Below are 27860 nucleotides of genomic sequence, written 5' to 3' on the forward strand. Positions count from 1 at the left end.
AATTAAAAATGGAAATCCTTCCAAAAACCATCTATAGAATCAATGCAATCCCCATCGAAATACCAACACAATCCTTCACAGAACTTGAGGAAACAATAGTCAACACCGTATGAAAAAAAGAAAAAACCCAGGATAGCCTAAACAATCCTGAACAATAAAGGAACTTTCAAAGTCATCACCATCCCTGACATCAAGCTCTACTACAGAGTGACATTAATGAAAACAGCTTGCTATTGGCATAAAAAAAAAAAAAAAACAGGCTTTAATCCCAGCACTTGGGAGGCAGAGGCAGGCGGATCTCTGTGAGTTCGAGACCAGCCTGGTCTACAAGAGCTAGTTCCAGGACAGGCTCCAAAACCACAGAGAAACCCTGTCTCGAAAAAAATCCAAAAAAAGAAAAAAAAAAAAAACAGGCTGACCAATGGAATTGAAGACCCTGATATTAAGTCCATACACCTATGAACACCTGATTTTTGACAAAAAATATTTAAGCTTAACTTATACTGCCTGCTCTTCCAAAGGTCCTGAGTTCAATTCCCAGCAACCACATGGTGGCTCACAACCATCTGTAATGGGGTCTGGTGCCCTCTTCTGGCCTGCAGGCATACACACAGACAGAATATTGTATACATAATAAATAAATAAAAAAAAAAAAAGAAAAAGCTTTGCTTAGGAAAGAAAAGGGGAGCAGCACTGTCGGGCACAGTGTCCTTGACTGCCTGGATTCCGAAGAAAGAAATTGTTAACTTCTCTAGTCACAATCTTTGGTTCTCTATTTCACAACTGTGCAGCTTTTGCATCTGCAAGCAATTCCTGCCACCCCGTTCCCGTGAGCATGTCTCCCTACAGGATCCTCTCTGCCCACCTGAGCATGCGCACACCCTGCCTTCTGCTGGAGCTGCTGGCTGGCTGTGGGCCAGAGAACAAGAGAGGGAGGTGGCCCTTGCTATGCCTCTCCTTTGAGAAGTTTTTCTCTCAGGACCTAACAACCTGGGATTGATCTAATAAAAATGCGCAGGAGGCAGAGGCTACCGGGCTTATCTCCAGGACTACAAAGGTCAGTAGACAAAAATGGACAATAGAGACAGACAAGACAGCTTACTGCATAAGCTTTTCAAGGACACAAAACAGAACAGCAACATAGTAAAAGTCTAAACTCAGACAAAGAGCGCTCATCCATTCACACACCTCTCTAAATCTCTAGACTCACACTCCCTTCCACGGGGAGCTGGGGCACATCCTTTACACATCTCAAAACTGAAGCAATTGCTGTTGTCCTTCCTCAGTACCCTAACCTTTGAAATCTCTATAAGGAATGTTCAAACTCTAGAAATTGAGACAGTTGTTGATGCTTTACCTTAGCATCTCTGGCTTTTAAAGTATTGCTAAGTAAATGTAGTACAAAGAACTGTTTGCCAGTTCCTTGGTCTGTAGCTACTTTTTACACTTACACTCAAGTTACTTATTTACACTATTACTCGAGTTATTTCTTATACTTCATTTTTCATGCTGTACAGCCAGCCTCTATTGTCTGTACACCTGTACATTTACTTAAGCTCGTATTTAAATCACAGGGCTCCTGTTAAAGCTCACTGCAGATCTCCCGTTTACTAAGTGGACTGTTTTACCCTGTGGTGTTCTTGCATTCTTCCCCCATGCCCAGCTCCATGCTTGGTGACACGCCATCAGAGCCCACTCTGGCAGAAATCAGCTGGGGGTTCCCTTGGAGAGATTGCTGAGGCTGAGAAAAATGTTAGATTAAGAGAAATGAAGACAGAAACAGGATAAATCAGGAGGACCAAAGAATAATACCAAACAGCCCTGAGTTTATTTCTCAGGCAGCACATATACTACAAGCAAAAGGCAGAACAAAGAGCAGTACAGCCAGCTGACCACCTCCCTGCACTGGCCTTGGGAGGAAGTTCAAGCAGGTGTATTATCTTATTTGGGTGAGTAGCTTCTTATCTCTAATGAGGAGTGCCTCTAACTGGCATCTACCAGCCCAAATCTTAATAGGAAAAAATGTGCTCTTTCAACTGGGCAAAAATTCTCTTTCTGTGGGCTAGCACAGACGTTACTCATAGCTTTCAAGGTTACTGGGAGAAGCACAGCAGCAAGCTTGAACTCATGATTTCTTTTAAGTCAGAAATGGATCAAGATGGAAACTGAGTCACTTGTGGGCTCCCACAATGTTGTGCCTTTACTTGTGGGTATTAGGATAAGATTTAGAATGTAGTTCGGGATTATCCTGGTCAATAAAGAGGCGGTGTGGTTATGTATATGAGTAAGTATTAAGGTCCATGACTTTACTAGCTGCAGGAAATTGGTTAAATATCCAATATCAGGTGTAATTCCCCAATTTTTGACTAGATTTTAAGTCCACTTAGACAGTGCATGCATTTGTGGCTCAAGCAAGATTGCAGGAGAGGGGAACAAAAATGTAAGAGCCAGAAAACCAGAAAGTCTGGTGGAAAACAGTCTCTCCAAGAATTGGCTACATATGAAGACCAGTCAATGGCAATATCAATTGATCTGTTAAGATGGAAAGATAAAACTTGATAGGTCCACCCCAGACAAAGAACTATAAGCAACAAATGATTTCTGGGAGAAGGAGAATTTACCTCGCCCAGGGAAGAGCCCCTTATTGGTTGTCCAGTGCAGACAGATCAGCTGTGAAACCATTCACACTAAATCTGATGCAGCAAGCTGAGCCATGTATATACATTCAAACATGTATGTGTGTAACTATATATTTATACATATATATGCATATGTGTAAAGATGTAGACCCAGATCAGGCCCCAGGGTGTCTGAAGATGATGTCGGTATCGTTAGAGCATTCATTTGTTGATTTGGAAGACTTTCTCAAAGGACAGGCAATTCCCAGTACGTCACTGCCATCTGTAACTCCAGGTCCAGCAGTCTGACAGCACGTCCTGGCCTCCCTGGCCACCTGCCGTGAGTGGTGTACAAGGACATGCATGTAGGAAAAAAACATACACATAAAATGATGACTGATGTTAGATTTGTATAAAAACAAAACCAGAAAAACACCAAAACAACTACAACAACAAAAGCATAAAAAGGTAACTTGCACCATAAGATTTCTTTTTCAAACTCTGTCATGGTAAATTCTTTTAATACAAAACTCCAGACACAGAGACAGGAAGTTAAATATGAGTTTTATTTTTTTAAATATTCATTTATTCATCATGTACACAATATTCTGTCTGTGTGTCTGCCTGTAGGCCAGAAGAGGACATCAGATCTCATTTCAGATGGTTGTGAGCCATCATGTGGTTGCTGGGAATTGAACTCAGGACCTTTGGAAGAGCAGGCAATGCTCTTAACCACTGAGCCATCTCAGCAACCCTAAATATGAGTTTTAAAACCTGAAGTCCATAAAAAAAAATCAATACACATACACCATACACACAATTTTTTTAAAAAAATTAAATAACACAGCACAGAAGTTTTGGGACAATCTGTCTTAAAGTCTTTTCAGGTGCCAGCCATTGGTCCCTATTAAATCACTCTCAGAAGTGAATATATTCGAGCTTAGTAGCAGAGCCAGGTCGATCTACATGCATTCAAGGCTGCTTAGCCTACATAGTGAGTATGATAGCCAAACATCTCTAAATTATACGTGATAATACACCCATAAACATACATACCTTTATGAATATAATTTTGCCTTGTTTGAGACAAGCTCTAGCTTGCCTGGAAATATTATGTAGTTTAATTAATAGTATTTATAGTGAATCTTATACAAGAAATCTGGAAAGTATTTTGTCCTACACCTTTAGCACATCACTGAAAGCATGACAGTTTTCTATGCAAGAAGGAGTTCCCAAGGGATTGTCTTCATATTATATTTCAAGAGAACTGGGAGTGGAGGAAAATTACACTTTCACACCTACAGGTTGGTTTCCTTCATCCAATTATTATATGAAATCAATAACAATTTTTTCTTGAACTTTTTCTCTTAATGGAGAGGGAGGAGTGGGTGAGGTAGAGCCGAGGTTGGTGGAAAGAGCAGGAAAGGAGTGGAGGGGAAACAGCAGTCAGGATGAGAAATAAATGAAAACAATTAAGCAACTAATGAAAATTTACATAATAAAAGAAAACCAAAAGAGTATTTTTCTAAAATTGTTAGATATTTTCCAGGCATTGCATTTAAGTTTATGGAAGACCTCACTTTTTCTTTCTTTTTTTTTTTTTTTTTTTTTTTTTTTTTTGGTTTTTCGAGACAGGGTTTCTCTGTAGCTTTGGAGCCTGTCCTGGAACTAGCTCTTGTAGACCAAGCTGGCCTCGAACTCACAGAGATCCGCCTGCCTCTGCCTCCCGAGTGCTGGAATTAAAGGCGTGCGCCACCACCGCCCGGCACTTTTTCTTATATTACTAGGATCTAAACCAAAAAAGGAAATCATTGAGACACAACTATTGTATTATTTCTTGTACTAACAGCAATTTTAGTACAATAATAGTAATTATATGTTACATCATACACAGAATGAATATACTGGATTCTTATGCTTACTATTAACCACATGTGAGTACCAACTATATAAGCCTCTGCACAGTAGGATTTATTGTTGTGTCTAAAGTAAAATTAGAAGTATTTCTCATAATATTTCCTCTCTGAAAGGTATTAAGTATCACTTCACAAGGAAGTAAGATATCTTCTGTATTGAAAACTAGATGAGGAAAGAGAGAATTCATACTATAAGTTTGTTTCCACGCCATAATTTATTAGATCATGAAAGTTTTGGTGGGGCTGATCGAAGCTCCATGGTAGATAATGTGTGGTATTAGCTTTCATTTAACCCAAAGTGGCAATAATGGCAAAGTAGCTCCTTCTGCTCCAATTGCAGAGAAAAGCCACTGAATCAGAACCCTTACTGTAATGACGTTTAGACATGTAAAAATAGGTTAGTCTGGAACCCACTACACCCAAGGCTGCACCTGATAACCTGAACCTAGTGACGGCACTCAAGACGAGCAGACACATCCCACCCACTGGACGGTCTGTGAGCAAAGACTTAAGGGAAATACTGTGCTGTGCACACCTGAAGAGATACCATCTTGATCTGTCCTGTGTTTAGAGCAGCTCTCCCAGGATGCTAACCCTCAAGTCAGATTCTTCTGATAGAGACTGGACGTAACATTCTGCTGAAATATGTTACCTTGGGGAGACAGGCTCAGGACCGTAGTTAGGAATGCAGAGTGTGAGCTTTGTGCGATGAACAGCAGCATAATAAAATAGAATTTGTTTAATAACTATGGATATCCCTTCTTGCTGGTGATGAGGGCTGTATGAGGATACTAGCAGAAGAGCCCGGCAGACAACCATTCCTCCATGGTTCCTGTACTTCCTTGGCCCTGAGTGGAATTCCTGCCTAGACTTCTATCAGCACAGGGAGTGTAGCCTGGAAGTGTTAGGTGAAATATATCATTTCTTCCCCTAAATTTTCTTTTTTTTTTTTTTTTTTTTTTTGGTTTTTTGAGACAGGGTTTCTCTGTGGTTTTGGAGCCTGTCCTGGAACTAGCTCTGTAGACCAGGCTGGTCTCGAACTCACAGAGATCCACCTGCCTCTGCCTCCCAAGTGCTGCGATTAAAGGCGTGCGCCCCCACCGCCCGGCCTAAATTTTCTTTTGTTCATGGTATTTGCCACGGCATCTGAATAAAAGCAGTCATGCTGAGCCACAGAAGCCCAAACAAACTAAAGATGAAGGAGTCTACAAATAGTTTAGCTGCACCATTGGAAGCCATGTTGCATTATAGAAGCCTTAAGAAATTGATGAACTGCAGGGCAGTGATGGCACATGCCTTTAATCCCAGCACTCGAGAGGCAGAGGCAGAGTGCAAAGCTAACCACACTAGTCAGCCATAGAGGCCAAGCAGTGGTGGCACACACCTTTGATCTTAGCAGCCACATTAGTTATCCATAGAGGCCGGGTGGTGATGGTGCATGACTCTAATCCCAGACCTTGGCAGGCAGAGTCAGACAGATCTCTATGAGTTCAAGCCTACCCTGGGGTACATGAAGTTGATCCAGTCTGAAAGAGAAACAGAGCTCACACCTCTGATCCCAGCACTTGTGGTCACATGATTTTAATCCCAGGACTCGGGAGGTGGAGACAGGAGTGCAGTGCAGGCTTTCTGCCTGACACAGTCAGTCTGGCAGTCAGTCATTTTGTTTTCTTATCTGATTCTTGTGGGTCTCTCCTTGATCTCTGAAGTGCCTGACCACAGAACAAACGTCTCCTTTTGTGTTCTTACATCTCTTTAACATTGCTAATATTCTGCGCACCCTCCACCTGTGGGACAGGGAATCCCTCCACTCCACCTTGAGGAAAGAGCAGTGAAGCTGTTCACACCCAGTGGTGTGCAGGAGGAAGAAGAGGACGGGCCTGTGGAGTGCAGGAAGATAGCAGGATTAGCTGTTGGAGCCAAGGGCAACAGTTATTGAAATGCAAATCTCTGCCTGTCTGGAAAAACCTGGGTCTGGGGGTGAAAGGTTGGCTGAGGAATCGACTTGTGCTGTGTCTTTAAGCAAAGGGTAACCTTAAGGGCGGGGCTCTTGTCACTCAAGCATCACCAACCAATCAGGGTGCCCAGGCCGAACTGCCTGTCAGAAGTCCTGCAGGGCTCTTCCCAGGCCGCCACTGCTCCTTTTGGGCCGCAGATAAGCTGGGGCCAGTGTTTTCTTTCGCCTTTTGTGCTGCCAGTTCCACTGCAGGCAGCTGTGAGAGGGCCGCGGGCGAGCCGGGAAGCCACGACATGGTGAGCGAGGGGCTGCTGTCCCCAGATGGGGAAGATCAGATGCGGAGATCCAGGATCCAGCGTGGCGGGTCCTCAGGGCCGGGTGGGAATCTGCAGTCATATTCCGTGTCCTGTGAGCTCCCATGCGGTCCCTGCTGCTCCCCGGACCCAGGCATAGTCCTGTGCATAACTTTGCTCTGTGGGCTGCAGCCGTGCAGAGCGATGGGCGCAGGGAGCTGTGTGTGGAACCGTGTTTGGAGTCAACAACAACGCGCTTTTTGTGCAGCCATGGAAGGCGGGTTGAATAACTTGGAGAGGCCTGGTTTCCCCAGTATCTTCTAGGTATTCAATACTTTGATCTGACCTGTACGTGTAAGGTTCATTTACAGTTTATTTTATGGAGGTTGTAAAAGGTATCTCCTGTGTTGGGTAGCACTGCACAGTTAGCTGTGATGAAGAAGAGTAGATTCATGACATAAAGGATTTACCCATGATTAGAGCTAGTAAGCCTCATAAAGCAGGAAATAACTGAGGAAGGCTGCATCTAAAACACCCCAAAGATAAGTTTATGCCAACCAGGCCTGCTAGAGATGAGCATTCTAGGGTACACAATTGTTTTAACAGGATTGTCCACACATTTGGCTCCAAACCTTTACAAAGGAGACACCCCTTGCTGTCAATCAGCCTCTAGGCCCAGTCCCATAAGAAAGAACAGGCTTCTAACAAGCTGTCCAAGGAGCCATTACAGGGTCAAAACCTACCTTATGGCCTCCCGTGCCTTAAAGTTCCAGTTTTCTAGTTGAGAAAGGCATAGCTCTGAGAGAGGGGCAGTATGACATCAACCAGGTGACTATTTGAAAAGTAAAACATTGTTGTGTTGTGTGGAGTGATTTCTCCCTGGGAGAACATAGTATTTCTAGAATAGCTGCATTTGCAGCCTTTTAGAAAACTGTTTCTGAGACTGTTCTCTGCTGGTGACCCAGGTGGCCCTGATTTCAGACTGTTGCACTCCAGGGCGATGACTTTGTTGTCCTCCATAGTACATCTCCAAAATTCTTAAATGATTGCACCACCTCAGAATTTTAAAATTATCCATTTGAGTCATGAGTCGGGGTCGACTGTCCATTGCAGTAACAGAAGGATTTCCATGTGGAGCCTTCAGATCGGAATAGGAGGAATCGTTTGTGTACACTGCAGGGGGAAACAGGGCAGGCGGTCAGCTGCTGGGGTCCAGTATGAAAAAGGCCCTGAACGCTTAGGAGGAGTTAATCTGTAATTTCCCAGCAAGTGTTAACGCGAGTCACGTGAATAAATACATTTCAGATTGGTGGGTGTACAATTTGAGAAAGTTGCCTTGGGAATGAATATTGAATGTACTCATAAAGACATTCCTCCTAGCTCCATGATTCCCTAATTTCAATTTTCTGCAAGACTACTTTTTTATCATTTTTATTATTATTACTACTTTGTCATGAGTTCTCCCTGAACTTCGAAAGCAATGAAGCCATCACCCAGCCTTCTGGCAAAGGGAGGTCTATCATTATGTGTTTTATCTTTGCCCTGCATTTCTCTCCTGTCCTCTGAAGAAACTGTGGCTCACAGGTAGAAAGTTCCTTCAGTTCTCCTGAGCTCAGCGTGAAGCCGCAGAAGAAACATCTTCTGTGTCCTTACATCTCTACTTGAAATTGTTAATATTGTGGGCACCCTTCCACTCACAGGACAGGGAATCACTCCACTCCAACAGTGAGGAAAGGACTGTGCAAGCTGGTCCCGTTGTGCCCAGGAGGAAGGGGAAGCGCCTCCTGAGTGCAGGAAGACAGCAGGGTTACCTTGAGGCAAAGAATCCTGAACTTGCCATGGGGGAACTTTCCTGTGCAGATATATTCCTTCACACATGTGAGTCAGCCCAGAGGACCGAGAAACAGGCCATTGGCTGTAACTGTGTCAGGTTAGAGTTGTCAGCAGCCAACATGTTTATATAGTCAAGATCAATCAGTCCCTTATTAATGGCCTTTTGTCTCCTAGGGAAGGACCTACTCCTTTTCCCCCGTTCCTAGGAATCCTCTGAGGAGTCAGTTTCATCGAATCCAAGATGTATGTAAAGAGCTAGTTTTACTGCCTCTTTTAGACGTAGAAAGAAAAGTGGTGTACTCAGCAGAGACTGTACTAGGTTTTCATGTCGACTCCTAACTGTCCCCCAGTTCCATACTGTCTCCCCATATTCTCTCTCCATCCTTCACACAGCCTGCTCTTTCCTGGTCCCGTCCATCCCACCCCCATTGTATCCAGCAAATCTATTCTCTTTCCTCCTTCCAGGGAGATCCTTGTGCCCCTCCGTGAGCCTAACTTGTTATTTATCCTGTCTGGGTCTGAGGATTGTAGCATGAATATCTTTACAGCTAATATCCACTTAGAAGTGAGTTCATACCATGTTTGTCTTTTTGGTCTCTGTTGCTTCAATCACAATGATTTTTTTTCTAGTTCCTTGAATTAGTCTGCATGTTTTATTATGCCCTTTAATAACTGAGTAATACTCCACTGTATCAATGTACCATATTTTCTTCATCCATTCTTTGATTGAGGGACTTCTAGGTTGTTTCCAGTTTCTGTCTATTAGAAATAAAGTTGCTATGAACATAGTTGAATAGGTGTCCTTTTGGTATGATGGAGCATCCTTTGGGTATATGCCAAAGAGTGCTATAGCAGCATCTTGGGGTAGATCTATTCCCAATTTTCTGAGGAACTGCTGCTTTAATTTTCATAGCACCCATACAAGTTTGTAAAATTATTTCCCAAGCAGGAACCAAAGGGATGTAGTTAAAGTGTTGCTCAGCTCCTGCCATTCTGAAGTTTATGAGTTTTTCAGTGACTTGAAATTCTTAAGCCAGCTCTTACTATCCTGAATAAATTTTGGGTTTTTTTTTCTTGTTTGTTTTTTTTTTTTTTTGTTGTTGTTAGCTAGCCCAGACTGGTCAACAATTCATGGCTGTTTTCCTCCCAGCTTCTGAGTGCTGAGGATGTATGTCATGTAGTCCTGTGAATAGTTAAACATTAGTGACAGATCTTACGAGCTAGGTTCACTGCTTCTTGTAGAATTAGAGAAAGTGGTTCACCAATGAGAATTATATAACCAAGGCTGCAGAGACTGAGGGCTTTTGTTCACCTACATTGTGAAGGCAGAAGCAGGCGGATCTCTGTGTGTTCATGACCAGCCTGGTGTACAAGAGCTAGTTCCAGGACAGGCTCCAAAGCTACAGAGAAACCCTGTCTCGAAAAAACAAGAAAAAAAGAAAGAAAAGAAATCTTGAGTTTGTTCTTGTATGTTTGAAAAAACAGTCACACAAGACAGTATATTTCCTGGCTTTAGGTACCAGCAATTATTTTATAAAGTTTATTTACATGTACTTGTGAGATCTTGGGATGACTCATCAGCTCCAATCAACTCTGCTGTACAAGCACAATAAATTTGATCCTCGAAACACATGACAGAAAGAAAGAAGTCTTGAATGTTTTCCATTGGCCAGGACCCATGAGGCACAGCACATTCCTGCACTCACACATCAAAAATAACAGACATCACACACCCTTCTCTCTCTCTCCGTCTCTCTCCCACATACAAATACACATACACAAATGCGCACACATCACACATGCAAACATACAAACACACATACCCATACAGACACATACACACAAACATACAAACACACATACCCATACAGACACATACACACAAACTCATGCATCCACAAAGACAATCTCAAAAAATAATATTAATCTTTAGAAAACACTTAAGATTTGTGTGGTGAATAAATTAACACAGGACTGAAAATTATGTTCACTTTGTTAAACTTTATTTATATGACATAATACTATGTTCTGAAATGTTCTGGTATCATACAACTAGTCTGTTTGGGTAGCCATAATAGAAATATTTGCAAAGTATGATACTTGGAATTCTTTACTATTATGAAGAGAGGATGAATAAAATATTTTTGCATTTAATACTAGTGATTTAAAATAATCATTTTGATTCTTCTTCAATAACTTAAAAAGGCTGTGCCTGTTGAACACACTCAAATTTTAAAGAGCCTTGATTATTGATGTACTAATAAAAGACTTTGCTTTGATTTGTTTTGGTGTTTTGGTACATTGTTTCTATATAGTCCTGGCTGTCCTAGACCTTGCTGTGTAGACCAAGCTGGCCTTGAACTCACAGACAGGTCCTTCTTTCTCTGCTTCTTTGATACTATCTCAATATGAATCTTTGGTTGATGATTAGGACAGACTGACTTCAAGCTCAGAGATTTGCTTGTCTCCGGCTCCAGGGCCCTAGGACTAAGCATGTGCCACAACACCTGGCTAAGATCTTGTTTATATGACTCAGCTTTCCTTCTACAAAGCTTATTTACTGGTACAATTGGGAACTTTTTGCATATTTAGATTCACCATTATTCTAGATAATTTTCCTGTTGGGGATGTGACCCTGGCAGGGCTCATGCTAGGGAGGTACTCCACCACTGAGCTGCTTCCTTCCTTAGAAAGACACATTTGATGTTTGAAAATATTGTTTCTTGTAGCCGGGCGGTGGTGGAGCACGCCTTTAATCACAGCACTTGGCAGGCAGAGGCAGGCGGTTCTCTGTGAGTTTGAGACCAGCCTGGTCTACAAGAGCTAGTTCCAGGACAGGCTCCAAAACCACAGAGAAACCCTGTCTCGAAAAACAAACAAAAGAAAGAAAGAAAGAAAGAAAGAAAGAAAGAAAGAAAGAAAGAAAGAAAGAAAGAAAGAAAGAAAGAAAGAAAGAAAGAAAGAAAGAAAGAAAATATTGTTTCTTTGGTAGGATTTCAGTAAATAAATCAAGTGCTTTGCTCAATAAATCTTTTGTATTAGTTTTTATTCCATCTGAGGGTTTTCTCACAGTAAGATAATTGTGCCGTTAGAGGGCTTCATTTCTTAGTTTTTAAGGCTTTTTTGTTTCATGGACCCTATCTAGCTCTTCTTGTGGACACTGTTCACCCCGAGTCCAAGGGAGTGTCTTTTTGTCACGAAGCTTCATGTATTACCTGCCCTGCATTAAAATTTTTAATTAATGTACTAACTAATATCTCTGGGCTAATTTCTTGGATAGCTCTCCTGGAATTTTCCTGTTTATTATCTGACATGCTATTGGTTAAAAAATTTAAGCACAGTAAGAAGCAATTTAGAACAAAATGTAGTGCCCCAACCGTTACTATGTTTCCGGGTAAAATCTGGAGTGTTGTCCTTTGGAGTAATGTTGAAAATATTAGGACTTTAGATGGCAAAAGCCATAGAAAGCTGCACACAGAGCTTGATCAACTGTTTTTGTAGGGCTAGGAATGTGGGAGTGTTGAAAGTAATGCAGACAGTGAAGCTTGACTTGACGTCATAGTATTTCAGCGGGAAATAGACTCCACGAAAAATTTTACTAGAGGTCATTAGTATAATGTTTTGTCCTCAAATCATTCTTGTTTTTTTCCATTCCCTGAGAAATTGAGTAAGGCCAAATTAAAAGTAATTGATTGATTTACTTGACAAAGTATTGATTTTGTTGGGTGTCTATTACTGATCAATCAACCAGGTCCATAGTTGAAAGGAAATATGCGGTACAGAAAGAAATAAAGAGGAAAACAATATAGACAATTTCAAATGACCTTCCCGTGGTAAAGTAAATAGAGGCAGAGGGTTTCAAGAAGATTAACAGCCATAAAGGGAAGGCCCTTTTTGGTCTGAAGCCTAGTAAGGCACCCTAAGGCTAAGATTCCAGCCAGGTAAGCCTCCAGTTTATGGAAGGAATACGCAACTTGGTACAGAGCCTGCCGCAACTCTCGTTCAAGCGTGGAGGCGTGCATCCCTATATAGAAGCCAAATTTGGGGGGATAACCCTGTTCTGCATAAAAGAGAGACATAAAATGTATCGGTCCTGTTTCCACCTCTGTGGTTTTATTCAGTTCAGCCCTTTTGCATTCATCTGTGTTTGACAGAGTCAAAAAATTCAGTGAGGAGACTGTGAGAGTTCCTCACATGACTCTGCGGAGATGAAGGCAGGGCTGTATTATGTTGTGATGATGGGATATTGAGATACCCAAGCTGTGAGACATCTGCTATGGAAAGCTGCATATAGGGAGTAGAAGTAGCAAAGGAGAGACATGTAAGAAAGTCTGTACTGTGATCAATGTGATTTTACCTTGTAGCATGAGTTCTACTAGGTTCTAATAATAAACGCCTGGAGTGAGATATATGAGTAAATGCTGGAAGATGTCACAGCCACACTTTACCTAGCCAGTTTCTCTGCTGAAGAGAGAGAGGTCCTGTCTCCTCTCTCTGCCCAGCCGTGTCACTTCCTTTCTGTTTGCACATTCTTCCGGACCGCTTTCGTGAACGAGTGGGTAGCTGCACCCTCTGATCGTCAGGCAAGCTTTATTTGTTAGAATACAAATACTATATCACCACATTTCCCATTTTTAGTCTTAAAATAAAAAACAAAGGTCATGCCGGGCGGTGGTGGCGCATGCCTTTAATCCCAGCACCTGGGAGGCAGAGGCAGGCGGATCTCTGTGAGTTCGAGACCAGCCTGGTCTACAAGAGCTAGTTCCAGGACAGGCTCCAAAACCACAGAGAAACCCTGTCTCGAAAAACAAAAACAAACAAACAAAAAAAAAACCAAAAAAAGGTCATAAATAATATGTCTATACGTAATATGTACAATGATTATACACTATATATAATCAATAAATACATCAATAATGTCTAGTATATAGTAATTGACAAATTTAGTAAAAATACTCCATATCCTATCTTGGTAAGTCCAAAATTTGTACCTATTTCACTTTCTATTCTAACTTGCATTACCAAAACTATGTTTCAGTGTCTGTCAACCTTACATCCTTTATACCTCTTTAGTGAATTTCTGAATCTGGTAACAAGGAAAGGTATAACTATAAAGTCTTCATCTCTATCAGAGGCCAAAGAAGGAAATAATATTACTCGAGTAAGCTGGAAATGCGAGCAGGCGACATCCAAAAACTGTGAAGAATGTCGGGAACAGTTGGATATGTGGACAGTCACCTGTAGGTGGTGGCTGCTTGTTCATTTTCCGGCCTCCCAGTCTCAAAATAATTATACAGAACCTATATTTATTACAATATTGTTTGACCAATAGCTTAAGTTTTTTATGAGCTAACTCTTACATCTTAAGTTAGCCCACCTCTATATTCTGTGTATTTCCCACGAGGCTCCTGGTTTACTGGCAAGGTTCTGACTGGTGGCTGGCATCTTTCTCCTTCAGAGGCTACGTGGTGTCTCCCTGACTACCTACTCTCTGTATATCAGATTTCCCACCTGGTTATATTGTGCCCTGCTATAGGCCCAAAACAGCCTCTTTATTAACCAATGGTAAAAAATATATTTACAGCATACAGAGGGGAATCCCACATCAGTGACCCAAGGTTCCTCTGCAGTGTTGGGTCACCCATCTTCAGCCTACAGGCCTTCCATATCGGACAGATGTTTCTGTGAAGCAGGTATTCTAAAGACCTTTTGTACCTTCTTAAATGCCATATGCTCAGATCTGTGAAGTATTTGAAGACAACCTGTCTATCTAAAATATATCTCTGTTTGGTCTTGAATACATACTTAATATGTCTATCAGTTCAATTGTAATAAGAGACTAATTGCTAACCTGCATTTCCTTATTGTCCTAAATAGTTGGTAATCATAACTTTCAAGGGCTAAAAATATACATTACATTGTTTTTTTTTTAAAGACTTATTTTTATTTATTATGTGTACAGTACGTCTGCATGTATGCCTGCAGGCCAGCAGAGGACACCAGATTTCATTACAGATGGTTGTGAGCCACCATGTGGTTGCTAGGAATTGAACTCAGGACCTCCTGAAGAGCAGTCAGTACTCTTAACCTCTGAGCCATCTCTCCAGCCCCTATACATTACATTGTTAAATGACTTGAATAGTAACAAATCCTTGAATAACCCTAGGAATGTATATACAGTGTGTTCTGAAAAAACCTTCAAATTTATATCAATATACAAAAAATCAAAAGCAATGTAAAATATTGAAAAGAAGTAGTTGCTTTTTTGTTTGAAAGGTAGATTCAATAATCTCCCTTTTATCCTATTTCCATATTCCCTTTGTTTTCAGAGTAGATCCAATCATCTATCTTTATATCCTATCATATCTATATCTCCCATTTTTCTTTTGAAAACAAGAACTCTGAATCTAAAGTCCTTTTTTCAATTTTTTTTCCTTACGGTTACCAATAACAACTTGTAACCAACCCCCATAAATAATGAGAAATATCCATAACCTACTAAATGATCAAAAAACACCCACTCCCATCTCTGGGGATGTTGGCATGGTGTTCTCAAAATTACTTCCTGCTGCCTGGGGGTAACAGCATCTTTCAGTGATCCCAAAAAGTAAAATTTGGATGGTCAATACTCAGTGAAGTAGCTATATCATATGTTGTCCAGTAGCTATGTAATAGAAAGTCCAGGGCTTGTCTCAATTCCTAGGTAGAGTATTTTGAGTCAGGATTATCTCAGGTAGCCACTTCAAAATTGTCCTGAGCAGTTTGTAGTCCAAAGTCAATCTTTTGGTGGTGTTTTTCAGCTTAGTGTGGTTATCATAGTCCTGGTGGAATCATCAGTGTGGGGCCCAGCCTCCTTTTGGAACCTTGAACATTTTAAATATTCTATGCAGCAGATCTCAAAGAGGTTAAAGGATCAATATTTGTTATATATATCCAGAGTACGAAAATGTAATTCCTACTTTCCTGATAGGAACTCAAAGCTGAAATCATGTACAGGAATCTAGATGAAGCCTTTTAAAGAATTAGTTAGTACTGCATATGATCTCAAGGAAAGCTGGTAAGGAGTCAAAAAATTTAAAGGAGGGCTGGAGAGATGGCTCAGCAGTTAAGAGCACAGGCTGCTCTTCCAAAGGTCCTGAGTTCAATTCCCAGCAACCACATGGTGGCTCATAACCATCTGTAATGAGATCTAGTGCCCTCTTCTGGCCTGCAGACATACATGCAGGCAGAACATTGTATACATAATAAATAAATAAATCTTTTTTAAGAAATTAAAGGATTGAGAATAATAGCGATACAATAGTCTTTTTTCTATTTTTCCTTAATTTTTTCTTCTGTCCCATTCCACATGCCTCTTCTGACATGAGACAGATTTTGGATTTTACTTTAACACACATGCTAGGATTTAGAGGAGGAGAGAGGGACACTCCAAATCCCAAACCACATTTAATTTATGAGAAGCATTGTAGTGACCAAGTGCATTTTCTTCCTGGATGCCCATCATTAGCTTAGTGACCTGGGTGAGTATGTAGTTGATTGGATATGAAACCTCCCAGATAGTGATCACTTTGAACATTTGTCTCTTTGGTGACTTTTGTCAATTGCCTGTGAAACTTTTATTAAGAAGAGACTTTATGGATGGTTTTCCTCATGGGGGGGGGGTGATATGGGTCTGTATAGCATCAATTTATTTCCTGTCCTGTGTGTCTACTGTGTTGTAGTTGAAACTACTCCGCCGGCTTCCTTGTGCTGTTGTGCCTTCACCACCATCAGAGACTCTATCTCTAAATCACAAAACACGCAGTCGAAGCAACTGCTGTTCGGTTCTCACCCAGTTTCCTGCCCTTCTGTTCTTTAATAATTTGTCTGTGAAAGTAAGGTTTTTATTCGTAGCCCTGGCTGTCCTGAAAGTAGCTCTGTACACCTGTCTGGTGTCAAGAGTGGCCTCAAACTCAGAGATCCCCTTGACTCCATATTCCAAGTGCGGGGATTAAAATAGGGCCAACAATCCTGGCTTTTTTGTTATTGTGATGTGCCTGGAATGAAGGTTTTTGACCATGACAAGTGTGTGCTGTTGTTCTGAGATTCACTTATACCTTCAATTTTAAAATTCGGCAGCGGATAGCATTCGGTTTCCCAGGATGGCATGTATTCATGACATTAATACTGCCCGAGCCTTCTGATTCACTAGATTGCATGTATGTCACCTTCTTCTTCTTCTTTTTTTTTTTTTTTTTTTTTTTGGCTTTTTCGAGACAGGGTTTCTCTGTGGTTTTGGAGCCTGTCCTGGAACTAGCTCTTGTAGACCAGGCTGGTCTTGAATGTCACCTTCTTCTTGACTGTTGTGTTTATTTGAATTTTTTTTTAATAAAAATGCATGTTTTACCTGTAAATATGTAAATACAGAATATGGGTACCAGGTCCTCACGTGATCAAAAGATGTTCTCAAAAACCCTGAACTTGGAGAAATGGATAGTTGTGTTCTCTGAGGTAAAAACTGGGAATTTAGCCCAACTGTGTGTAAGACCAGCAGGAGCAGTTTACTAATGAGATGTCCCTCTACTCTGTGTTGATTATTTATGAGCAACATTTAATTTGCTGTTTTCATTTGTGCATTCATAGCTGTTTAAACAGTCAGTGTCTTTTTTTTTTTTACAAGATTTATTTATTTATTTATTTATTTATTTATTTATTTATTTTGGTTTTTCGAGACAGGGTTTCTCTGTGGCTTTGGAGCCTGTCGTGGAACTAGCTCTGTAGACCAGGCTGGTCTCGAACTCACAGAGATCCGCCTGCCTCTGCCTCCCGAGTGCTGGGATTAAAGGCGTGCGCCACCATCGCCCGGCTACAAGATTTATTTATTATGTATACAACATTCTGCCTCCATATATGCTCACACACCAGAAGAGGGCACCAGATCTCATTACAGATGGTTGTGAGCCAACATGTGGTTGCTGGGAATTGAACTCAGGACCTATGGAAGAGCAGCCAGTGCTCTTAACCACTGAGCCAACTCTCCAGCCCACAGTCAGTGTCTTATTAATGTTACGGTTTAAACTGGGACACTTTGGGTTTCTGGAAGATGAATACAGATCTCTTTGTAGTAACATCAGTGGGAGCCTCTGAGTTCTTTCTATTTTTTTGTTTGTTTGACTGAATTTTGCGAGAAACACATGTCTTAATATGTAATTCTGTCTGTCCTGGATCTGACTGCATAGACTAGGCTGGCATTCATTTCCAGGGCAGATATACGTGCTTCTAACTTTTGACTGCAGTGCTTAAACGTGTGAGACAATATACCCAGCCTATCCATTTTATTTTTTTCTGTAGTTAATAATTGTTCATGCAATTTCTCTCCTGTGAACTCTGTGCAGTTGATCTTTTTTACTTGTCTCTATGTTTTTAATAGGCCTTTCTGTTGCAAGGTGATATCTTACTTACAGGGTACAGAAATGAGAGAGGCTAAGCTCCTGTTCATTTTCCTTCCAGCGTGACTTGGTGATTACATTGTAATGTCTATATAATGGAATGGTGCAGGGAGTACCAGAATTATATGACTATGTTGTCAAAGAAGTGTACATTTACAGTGTTGTCACCCTCATGCTCTCTGTTGTACACATATATGGGTCATTTCAGAATGCAGTGACCTATGATGATGTGCATGTTGACTTCACTTGGGAAGAGTGGACATTGCTGGATCCTTCCCAGAAGAATCTCTACAAAGATGTGATGCTGGACACCTACAGGAACCTCACTACCATAGGTAAGACTGAATTTTCCTTCAGGGTTTTAAATAAGGGGACAGCTTTTCCTTAATTTTTGATGTTCTTCTGTAGTTTGATTGAGAAAGAAGAATGAGGTGAATAAATCATACATGGTTGTAAGGTGTACTTAAGGTAGTAATTTAAATTTTGAACACTTTCAGTAATAAATCTTATAATTTCTACTATATTATAGGATACAGCTGGGAAGACCATAATATTGAAGAACATTTTGAAAATTCCAGAAGACAAGAAAGGTAATTACCATGTGCAAACTGATACAAATGTGCCTCTGGAGAAATTGTAATGTGTCCTGGAATTTTTATGCAAAAGCAACAGTGTTAATAAGCCCAGCTTCATGAGCATTGATGATTGTTAAATTCCCATTAAATCATATACCTCAGTTTCAAGTAGGTGAATTACATCTGTAAGCCATTCTTTTAATAAGCAAGGAAACAAGGCCTTAAAGATACCACCATTTGAATCATAGCTGAATAAGAGCTCTGCTGTAGAACTGCGGATCTATTTCGTCTCCTATCACTTATATTAGAAAATGTACACATGTTGAAGAGGTGATAAGTGCAGCTCTAGAACCTTCTAATAAGCTCACAGTCCATAGTAAACTAGTGTTCCTAATTGTCTTGCGGTGCCTGTGCTAAGTTTAGTGAGACGGGCATCTAGAGTCAAGGGTCAGGGGGCAGTTGTTATGGAGAAACCTTACTCTATACCACATGTCTATATCTGAAGTTTTCTATTTTTCTGAAAATATGTGAAAAATCTCATACACAAGAAAGATTCTGTAAATGTGAACTCTTTAATAAAGTATCTCAGCATCACAGGTATCTTCAAAGGTGAAAACAACCTGAAACGAAGGGGAACAACAGAAGTGTAAACCCAGTAATAAAACCTTGAGATCTTATTCCTCTTTATAGTTGGACTAAAGAGGAAAATTTAGTCATATAGATATGAAGATTCAACTGTGGTTTGAACATGATAAATGTTTTACACGTGTCAATTATCCTTGCAGGCCTGAACGAAATCATACTGGAGAGAAACCTTCTGTATGTAGTCAGTATGTTAAAGTCTTTGCTTATGACAGACATCTTCAAAGGCATGAAAGCACACATTTTGGAGAGAAACTGTATGAAGTTAGTCTATGTGGTAGAGCCTGTGAACGTGATAGAGATCATCAAATGAAGGAAAGAGCACAGACTGAAGAGAAACTTTATGCATATAATCCATGCGGTGGAGCCTTTACTCCTCACAGTCATCTCCGAAGGCATGAAAGAACACAAACTGAAGAGAAGCCCTATGGATGTGATCAATGTGGTAAAGCCTTTGCACATCCTAGAAATCTTCAAATACATAAAAAAACACATAGTGGAGAGAAACCCTATATATGCGATCAGTGTGGTAAAGCCTTTGCACATCATAGAAATCTTCAGTTACATAAAAGAATACATACAGGAGAGAAACCCTATGGATGTGATCAATGTGGTAAAGCCTTTGCACATCATAGTAATCTTCAAATACATAAAAGAATACATACTGGAGAGAAGCCCTATGGATGTGATCAGTGTGGTAAAGCCTTTGCACATCCTAGAAATCTTCAAGTACATAAAAGAACACATACTGGAGAGAAACCCTATGAATGCAATCAATGCACTAAAGCCTTTGCACAGCAAAGTCATCTTAAATGCCATAAAAGAACACATACTGGAGAGAGACCATATGAATGTAATCAATGTGGTAAAGCCTTTACATGTCACAGTAGTCTTCAAATACATAAAAGAATACATACTGGAGAGAAACCCTATGAATGTAACCAATGTGAAAAAGCATTTGCTGATTTCAAATCTTTTCAAATTCATAAAAGAAGCCATACTGGAGAGAAACCATATGAATGCAATCAATGTGGTAAAGCCTTTACACAACACACTAATCTTCAAACGCATAGAAGAAGACATACTGGAGAGAAACCCTATGAATGTAGTCAATGTGGTAAAGCTTTTGCATGTCACAGTAGTCTTCAGATACATAAAAGAACACATACTGGGGAGAAACCCTATGAATGCAATCAGTGTGCTAAAACCTTTGCACAAATTGGTCACCTCCAAACACATAAAAGAACACATACTGGAGAGAAACCCTATGAATGTAATCAGTGTGGTAAAGCCTTCACTTCTCACAATGCTCTTCAAATGCATAAAAGAACACATACTGGAGAGAAACCCTATGAATGTAATCAATGTGGTAAAGCCTTTACGCAACATGGTAATCTTCAAACACACAGAAGAAGACATACAGGAGAGAAACCCTATTAATATAATCAATATCATAAAGCCTTTGAATGTCACAGTAATCCTCAAATGTGTACAAGAACACATACTTGAGAGAAACCCTATGAGTGTAATCAAGTGGTAAGGCATTTCCTCACCATAATGGTCTTCAGCTACATGAGGGAACACATACTGGAGAGAAACCCTATGAATCAGTGTTGTAAAGCCTTTGCATTGATCAGCAGTCTTTGAACTTATCAGAAAAAGATGTACTGCGGATAAACCCTAAATATATAGTCAGTGTGGCAAAATTGTGCAGTTTATACAGGAGTAAACCTGTTTGTGTGCAATCAATCTATTAAAGCCTTTGTTTATTGAAATAGTTTTTGAGTGCCTATAAAATATTCTGAGAGCATATTATCTGTAAAGAATTTGGTAAGGTCTCTTTCCAACACACATTCTTACATGAAAGAACATTTACTCTGGAAAAATTTGACAGTGTCACCCATCTGTTCAAGATTTATGATGTCTGTTTTTATATTGTTTGCCTCTGCAAATCATGGGGAAAAAATCAGTTTAAGAATTTATGAAGCCCTAAGTGTAGGGAAAAAGTTCAAGTCAAAAACCACACCCTCAGCAGAGAAGTGGATCTCGAGTCTGGGATGTCTGGAAGGTGAAATGAGTAAATGAATACAATGTTCTGATGCAAGCTGACAGGCTATCAGCTGCAGGGCAAGTTCTTCCTCTTACTCTGCTCCTTCTTGCCCCGAGCTTCAAACCTGTCTTTTATTGTAAGTTTTTTTTTTTTTTTTTTTTTTTTTTTGGTTTTTCGAGACAGGGTTTCTCTGTGGTTTTGGAGCCTGTCCTGGAACTAGCTCTTGTAGACCAGGCTGGTCTCAAACTCACAGAGATCCGCCTGCCTCTGCCTCCCGAGTGCTGGGATTAAAGGCGTGCGCCACCACCGCCCGGCTTAGGAAAATTATTCTTTTTTCTTGCCCCAGGTTAATCATTACCTGGACAAAGCAGTTCACAAGAAGTATAAAGATTCTTTGATATAAGAACACAGTTGTTCATTATGACATTTTCCCAGTTCCCAACCCCCATGCCAGTCACTATATTCTTAATTCTTAGCTTAATTCTTAGTAATTCATAGAACAACTTCTGAGGGTTTTACCTCAGAGGCTAACTGCTTGTAGTTCACAGAATCATAGTTCAGTGGCTTTCACTCCATTGTCATAACTTCTTCATTGTTCCTCACAATCCCAAAATATAACAATTTGATTTATAAGGCCATAGGCAGTCAGCCCTAAAGCCCTAGGTTCTTCAGAAACTTTGTTGATCATAACCGAGTTCTTTTCTGTTTTAGTATAATTCTTTTGCCAAGTTTTATAATCAGGTAAACAAAACAATTTCTGCATTTTGCCAAATTTCTGCAATTCTTTCATCAGTCAGGTTTTTTCTCGTAACATGCTTTATAGATTTAATGCCTGCCCACTCTCCGATCAGAAAGACTCATATTGTACAGCACACCCATATTTTCAGAAGCTACTAGTGAGGAAAGAGAAAAAGAACACAAAGAACAAGTGCACTAGCAGAATTGCCAGAATCAGAATCATCTGCAACATTGCCGAATGCGTAAGCAGATTCCATAATAGTGGTCCTTGGGGCACGTAGATGTTTTCTCCTTGGTACTCAAGTAGCATGCTCATTTGGCTGCCATTAGGTTACCTGGATGGAACTGCTTCCTGCATCTCAGGAACCTGCTATGCTTTTCAGTCTCTCAGCACAGGTCTGACAGCAGAACCAGTGAAAGGCACCTTTGGCCTAAAATCAAAGTAAAACTCACACTCTACCCCTAACCTACTACTGAGCTTGAAACCATCCAATCCCTGTGCAAGAAAACCAACCAGTCCCTGAGCACACAACCAACCAATCACAGCATGAAAGTCAACATATCCTGAGCTTGTTTAAGCTCAGGAATTGAAATCCAACCAATTCTTACCCTCGAAATACTCTTCCTGGAAATCTCTGCCTCTAAGGGGCCCCATATAATCTCTGTGCCTAACAGAAGGCAGCTGCCATTTTCTCCTCTGCCAGAGGGAGCCACTCTCCTGGACTCATACCTCCTAAATAAATTCTTTGAGCCAGATTTTGGTGGAGAACCTTCAAGCAGAGCGGAAACCTTGCATGCAATCTCCCTAGCGGAGCAGAGCAGAGAAGCAAAGGGTACCTCTGCTCAGATACTCCATCACAGGAGCACAGCAAATGTGGCAACATTTCTAGGGGAGAGAAGCAGAGAAGTAACAGTTTGGTCCAGAGATAAGTAGAAATGAACATCTCTGCTGGGAAATTCCCTAGTGGAGCGGAGCAGAGAAGTGATGGGCATTTCTGCTGGGATAGTCACTAGTGGAGCAGATTAGAAAAGTGATGGACAAGTTTTCGGAAACTCCCTTAGGCGGTAGAGCAGTGTGGTGATGGACATCTCTGTTGGGAAGTTCTCTTAGCAGAGTGGAGCCCAGCCCTAATGACTCAGAGAGGAGCAACATTGCCACATCATGCTGGGGACAGTACCCCCACCAGAACACACCTGCAGGTAAGGCCTGACTTCCTGGCAGCCAGTATTGGTTTCTCCTCACAGCGTTAGGTTCCCAGGATACCTTCCCTTTACTGTTGCATATATAGCCTGACTCCCACCAGCTAGGGTAACTTTTTTGACAGTGCTGCAGGTATTTTGGATACTTCCCTCCATCGCTTCAGTTGTAGCCTGACTTCCCAATATTCAGGATTCCTTTATCCTCACAGCTGTAGATACCTTGACATCTTCCCTTCACAGCTGGAGGTATTGCCTGCCTTCTGACAGTTGAGTACCTTTCTCTTCAGAATTGTATGTATCCAGGATACCTCCCTCCACAACTTCAGATATAGCATGACTACATTAGATATAGTCATGACACCTTTCTCCTCAGCTGTCGGTATCCAGGATAACGTCCTTTCACAGGTATAGGTATAGCCTTCTTCAACAGTCATGGTACATTTTCCTCCAGACTTGTAACACTTGCACTATGGATATAAACACTTTTAGATTGTATATTTCTCCTTAATTATATGAAATAACTTATTCAGGTGTTAAATTTATGAATTTGTATTAGTTTCTGTTCTGTTATTGTGATATAATGTCTTTTTCAACTTATAAATGAGTTTAATTTGGCCCTTGGAATATATCCAGAGGAATACGTGATCACCATGAAAGCTGCATAGCAACAAATGCTAGAAATGGTAGCTGCAGTAGGATGCTAAGAACTCACATCCTTAACCTGTAGCATGAAACAGAACAGGAACTGGAAATGGTGTGTGGATATAAATCTCTGAACCTACTTCCAGTGACATATTTTCTTCGGCAGGACAGCATTTCCTAAATCTTCACCAATAATACCACCAATTTAGAAGGATTGATTTCTCTGAGTTGAAACTTACATGTTTGCTTTCTGTTAATGAACCAGTCCATGATGAAGAAAAACTCTGTAAGAAAACCATTAGATGCCGCAACACCTGTTACAGGAGTAAATGCTTACAAGAGAAAAACTTTTGTCAGTGAAAAATTATTGTTCAAGGAGTTAATTTAATTTTAACTACATGATGTCATGTGGGTATGTGAATGTTCATCCTGGTTCCTAGGAATGTTAGACCCTCAGATCTTCTTGTAGCAAGAATTAACAGGAAGTTGTCAAAAATCGGGTGTTGGTCCTGTGAATGAATTTAATTTTCTTTTTTTCTTTTTTTTTTTTTTCGAGACAGGGTTTCTCTGTGGTTTTGGAGCCTGTCCTGGAACTAGCTCTTGTAGACCAGGCTAGTCTCGAACTCACAGAGATCTGCCTGCCTCTGTCTCCCGAGTGCTGGGATTAAAGGCGTGCGCCACCACTGCCCAGCTGAATGAATTTTCTTAACTGCCCAGCTCTGTCTCTAGCCCTGTAAATGTTTTAAAGCCTATTTATATCATTTTGAAGTCAGGAAATAAGAACAAACTCATACAAGAGAAAAACCCTATTCATGTAAATATTTGTTAAGTAGTTTAGACATCACAGTAGTCTTTAGCAACCAGAGAAATAAATATTGTTTTTTTTTTATTTTTATCACAGTCTTGAAGGAAATAAATTAATTGCCATGTTCACTCAGGACTGATAATGTAGAGCCATGGATTGTCCTTTCTATTTTGAAATACTAAAGTTTGCTCTATGTGTGACAAATTCTTTTAGTGAAAATTATTTCTGTGTTGCTTATATTTTTCTATGACTTTTATTCATCTTCCATTGTGCTTTTACTCAGTGATTGGTATGTTTCTGCTGTAATGTATAAGATGAGACCCCATCATCTAAGGGGTCCATTGTTTATTTAAAAATCAGGCAGCAGCCGGGCAGTGGTGACGCACGCCTTTAATTCCAGCACTCGGGAGGCAGAGGCAGGCGGATCTCTGTGAGTTCGAGGCCAGCCTGGTCTACAAGAGCTAGTTCCAGGACAGGCTCCAAAACCACAGAGAAACCCTGTCTCGAAAAACAACAACAAAAAAACAAAACAAAACAAAAAAAAAATCAGGCAGCATGTGATCATACTATTCTAGTAAGGGTGTCTGTGAAAGGGGGAGCTGCAGAAGCTCTTTTGGTGTTCATGGCACTTTCTTTTCCTGAATAGACTTTCTGCATTCATGTGTATAATTCCCTAATAAGATGAAGATATGATACAATTAGGTGCAATGTGACACTGTTGGCCAGTGGGTTAGATTGTAGGAAGAAGAGTTTCTTTCTAGTGCCTTAAATCTGTAGTATCGTGTTGTGAGGAACTACTAAGTTCGTAGAGATAATTCCTGTACCGATATTTTGTTTATGATTTAACAAATAAAGCTTGCCTGATGATCAGACTGCAAAGCTAGCCACACTAGTCAGTCATAGATGCCAAGCAATGGTGGCACACACCTTAATTCTAAACAGCCACACTAGGTAGCCATGGAGGCCAGGCATTGGAGGTGCATGCCTTTAATACCAGCAGGCAGAGTCAGACAGATCTCTATGAGTTCAAATCTTCTCTAGGGTACATGAAGTTGATCCAGTCTAAAAGAGAAACTGAGCTCACACCGGTGATCCAAGCACTTGTGATCACATGACTTTAATCCCAGAAGTAGGGAGGTGGAGACAGGAATGCAGTGCCGTCTGTCTGTCTGAGGCAGTCGGTCAGAGGTAGATAGAGTCTTGGTGGTGGTTGACTGCTTTGCTCCTCTGGTATTTCAATTTTCTCCTTGATATCTGACTCTAGCTTTTGATTTTTTTTTTTTTTTTTTTTTTTGGTTTTTCGAGACAGGGTTTCTCTGTGGTTTTGGAGCCTGTCCTGGAACATAGCTCTTGTAGACCAGGCTGGTCTCGAACTCACAGAGATCCGCCTGCCTCTGCCTCCCAAGTGCTGGGATTAAAGGCGTGCGCCACCACCGCCCGGCTAGCTTTTGATTTTTAAAACCTGTTAGAGCTGGAGCTACAACTTCCAGCTTGCGGTGCTGATCATCTTACGTGTCTTAAGTAGATTTTCAGCATTTCAGATAGAGTGGGGTAAAAGCTTTTAATGCAAGGACTGCTTTTCTACGTTAAAAAATCATCTAATTCATTTTGTATTGAAAACTTAATATGTAATTAGGTGTGTTTATTGCAATCCCACTAGGTTGTATTTGTTGGGTTGTGTTTTGCTCCTTTTCCACACTGACTAATAAATTATTCTGACTTCTAAATGAGAGTCTCATGTGAATAGCAAAGCATATGCAGAGATGTTTAGCTGTTAAATACTAATTTCTTTCTATTTTTGCTTTTTTTTTTTAAAGATTTCCTATTTATTTATTATGTATACAATGTTCTGTGTGTGTGTGTGTGCCTGCAGGCCAGAAGAGGGCACCAGACCTCATTACAGATGGTTGTGAGCCACCATGTATTTGCTGGGAATTGAACTCAGGACCTTTGGAAGAGTAGGCAATGGTCTTAACCGCTGAGCCATCTCTCCAGCCCCTCTATTTTTGCTTTGATCATACCTCATGACTCTGAAGGATTAAGTCATTTTGAAGACAAGTACTCCTAAGTAAAAAAAAAAATATATATATATATATATAATGCTTGGCAATGAAATAATAAAAAAAACCCTAATCATCCACCTTCTCATCTGTAGAATGTATATCCAGACCCAGCAATAAAAATACTTAATAGACAATCTGTACCTCCACGACTTTCTCCTGAGGACAGAAGATAGGCCATGTAGATGGGGTAAAGGTGTACGCAGGGTGCAGCCCCATCAACAAAGAAACAGCAAAGATAGAAGTGGGTTTTCTGGGAAAACTGAAGTTAGTGTTCTTGTGGAAGAGTCACTGTCTGGTGCCTCCAAAGCAAAAACACAGTACACGGTAATTCCCAGTAATTTAAAATGTGCTGTTCTATTTGAATAAGCATAAATATTTCAAACGCAGTTTGAGAACATGTTCATTTAGCAAGACAACACTATTAACTTCCTCCCTAGGGTGTGGGAGTTCTCAAGCCCAAGCTTTGGGCCTGATTTACAATATGTGACATTAATTCTCACCTATGAACCAGGACTCAGATCTTACTGAAAACTGATTGGTTACATATGCCCTTAACCTTAGGGCCACTTTTATACCGATGTGTATTTTTGGTGTTTTGGTTGAACAGTATGTGTCTTAAGTTAAATGGCCTGATAGCCAGGCTCTCTCTTCTATTCCTGTGATCTCTGAGTTTGTTTCTGGGGTGGTACCATGATGCTTTGATTACTATGGCTCTGTGGCCCAACTTGAAATCAAATATAGTGACATCCCTGGCATTAGTCTTTTTACTTTGGATTATCTTGGTTACTCAGGTTCTTGTGTACTTCTATATGAATATTAAAATTCTTCCTCCCATTTCTCTGAGGAATGCCATTGGAATTTCAACTGAAATTACATTGAATCTCTAGATTGCTTCTGATAAAAATGTCATTCCTCACAATATTGAATTGTTCCAATCCATGACCACGAGTAATATTGCAAGTTCTAGTGTCTTCTCAAGATTTTTTCATTTGGTGCCTTTTTCTCTTTTTAAAACAATCTTATTGCCGGGTGGTGGTGGCACACGCCTTTATTCCCAGCACTTGGGAGGCAGAGGCAGGCGGATCTCTGTGAGTTTGAGA

The 27860-nt window shown here is 40.6% G+C and overlaps 1 protein-coding gene across 2 annotated transcripts in view; it reads left to right on the forward strand.

Annotated features, from left to right (window-relative positions):
- LOC130863320 (zinc finger protein 431-like) overlaps nt 1-27860 on the forward strand; it is a 56679-nt gene that overhangs the window by 15118 nt on the left and 13701 nt on the right. The window contains exons 6-8 of one of the 2 annotated variants that reach the window (XM_057753239.1): nt 18254-18380; nt 18575-18635; nt 19406-21015. In XM_057753239.1, the coding sequence (XP_057609222.1) occupies nt 18254-18380; nt 18575-18635; nt 19406-20702 (1485 nt within the window). In that variant the 3' untranslated portion in view covers nt 20703-21015. Of the gene's footprint in view, nt 1-6670; nt 6788-18253; nt 18381-18574; nt 18636-19405; nt 21016-27860 lie in introns of those variants that run through there. The other variant, XM_057753241.1, reaches the window with a different exon arrangement.

Source organism: Chionomys nivalis, chromosome 21 (genome assembly GCF_950005125.1).
Source record: "Chionomys nivalis chromosome 21, mChiNiv1.1, whole genome shotgun sequence".
Lineage (NCBI taxonomy): Eukaryota > Metazoa > Chordata > Mammalia > Rodentia > Cricetidae > Chionomys > Chionomys nivalis.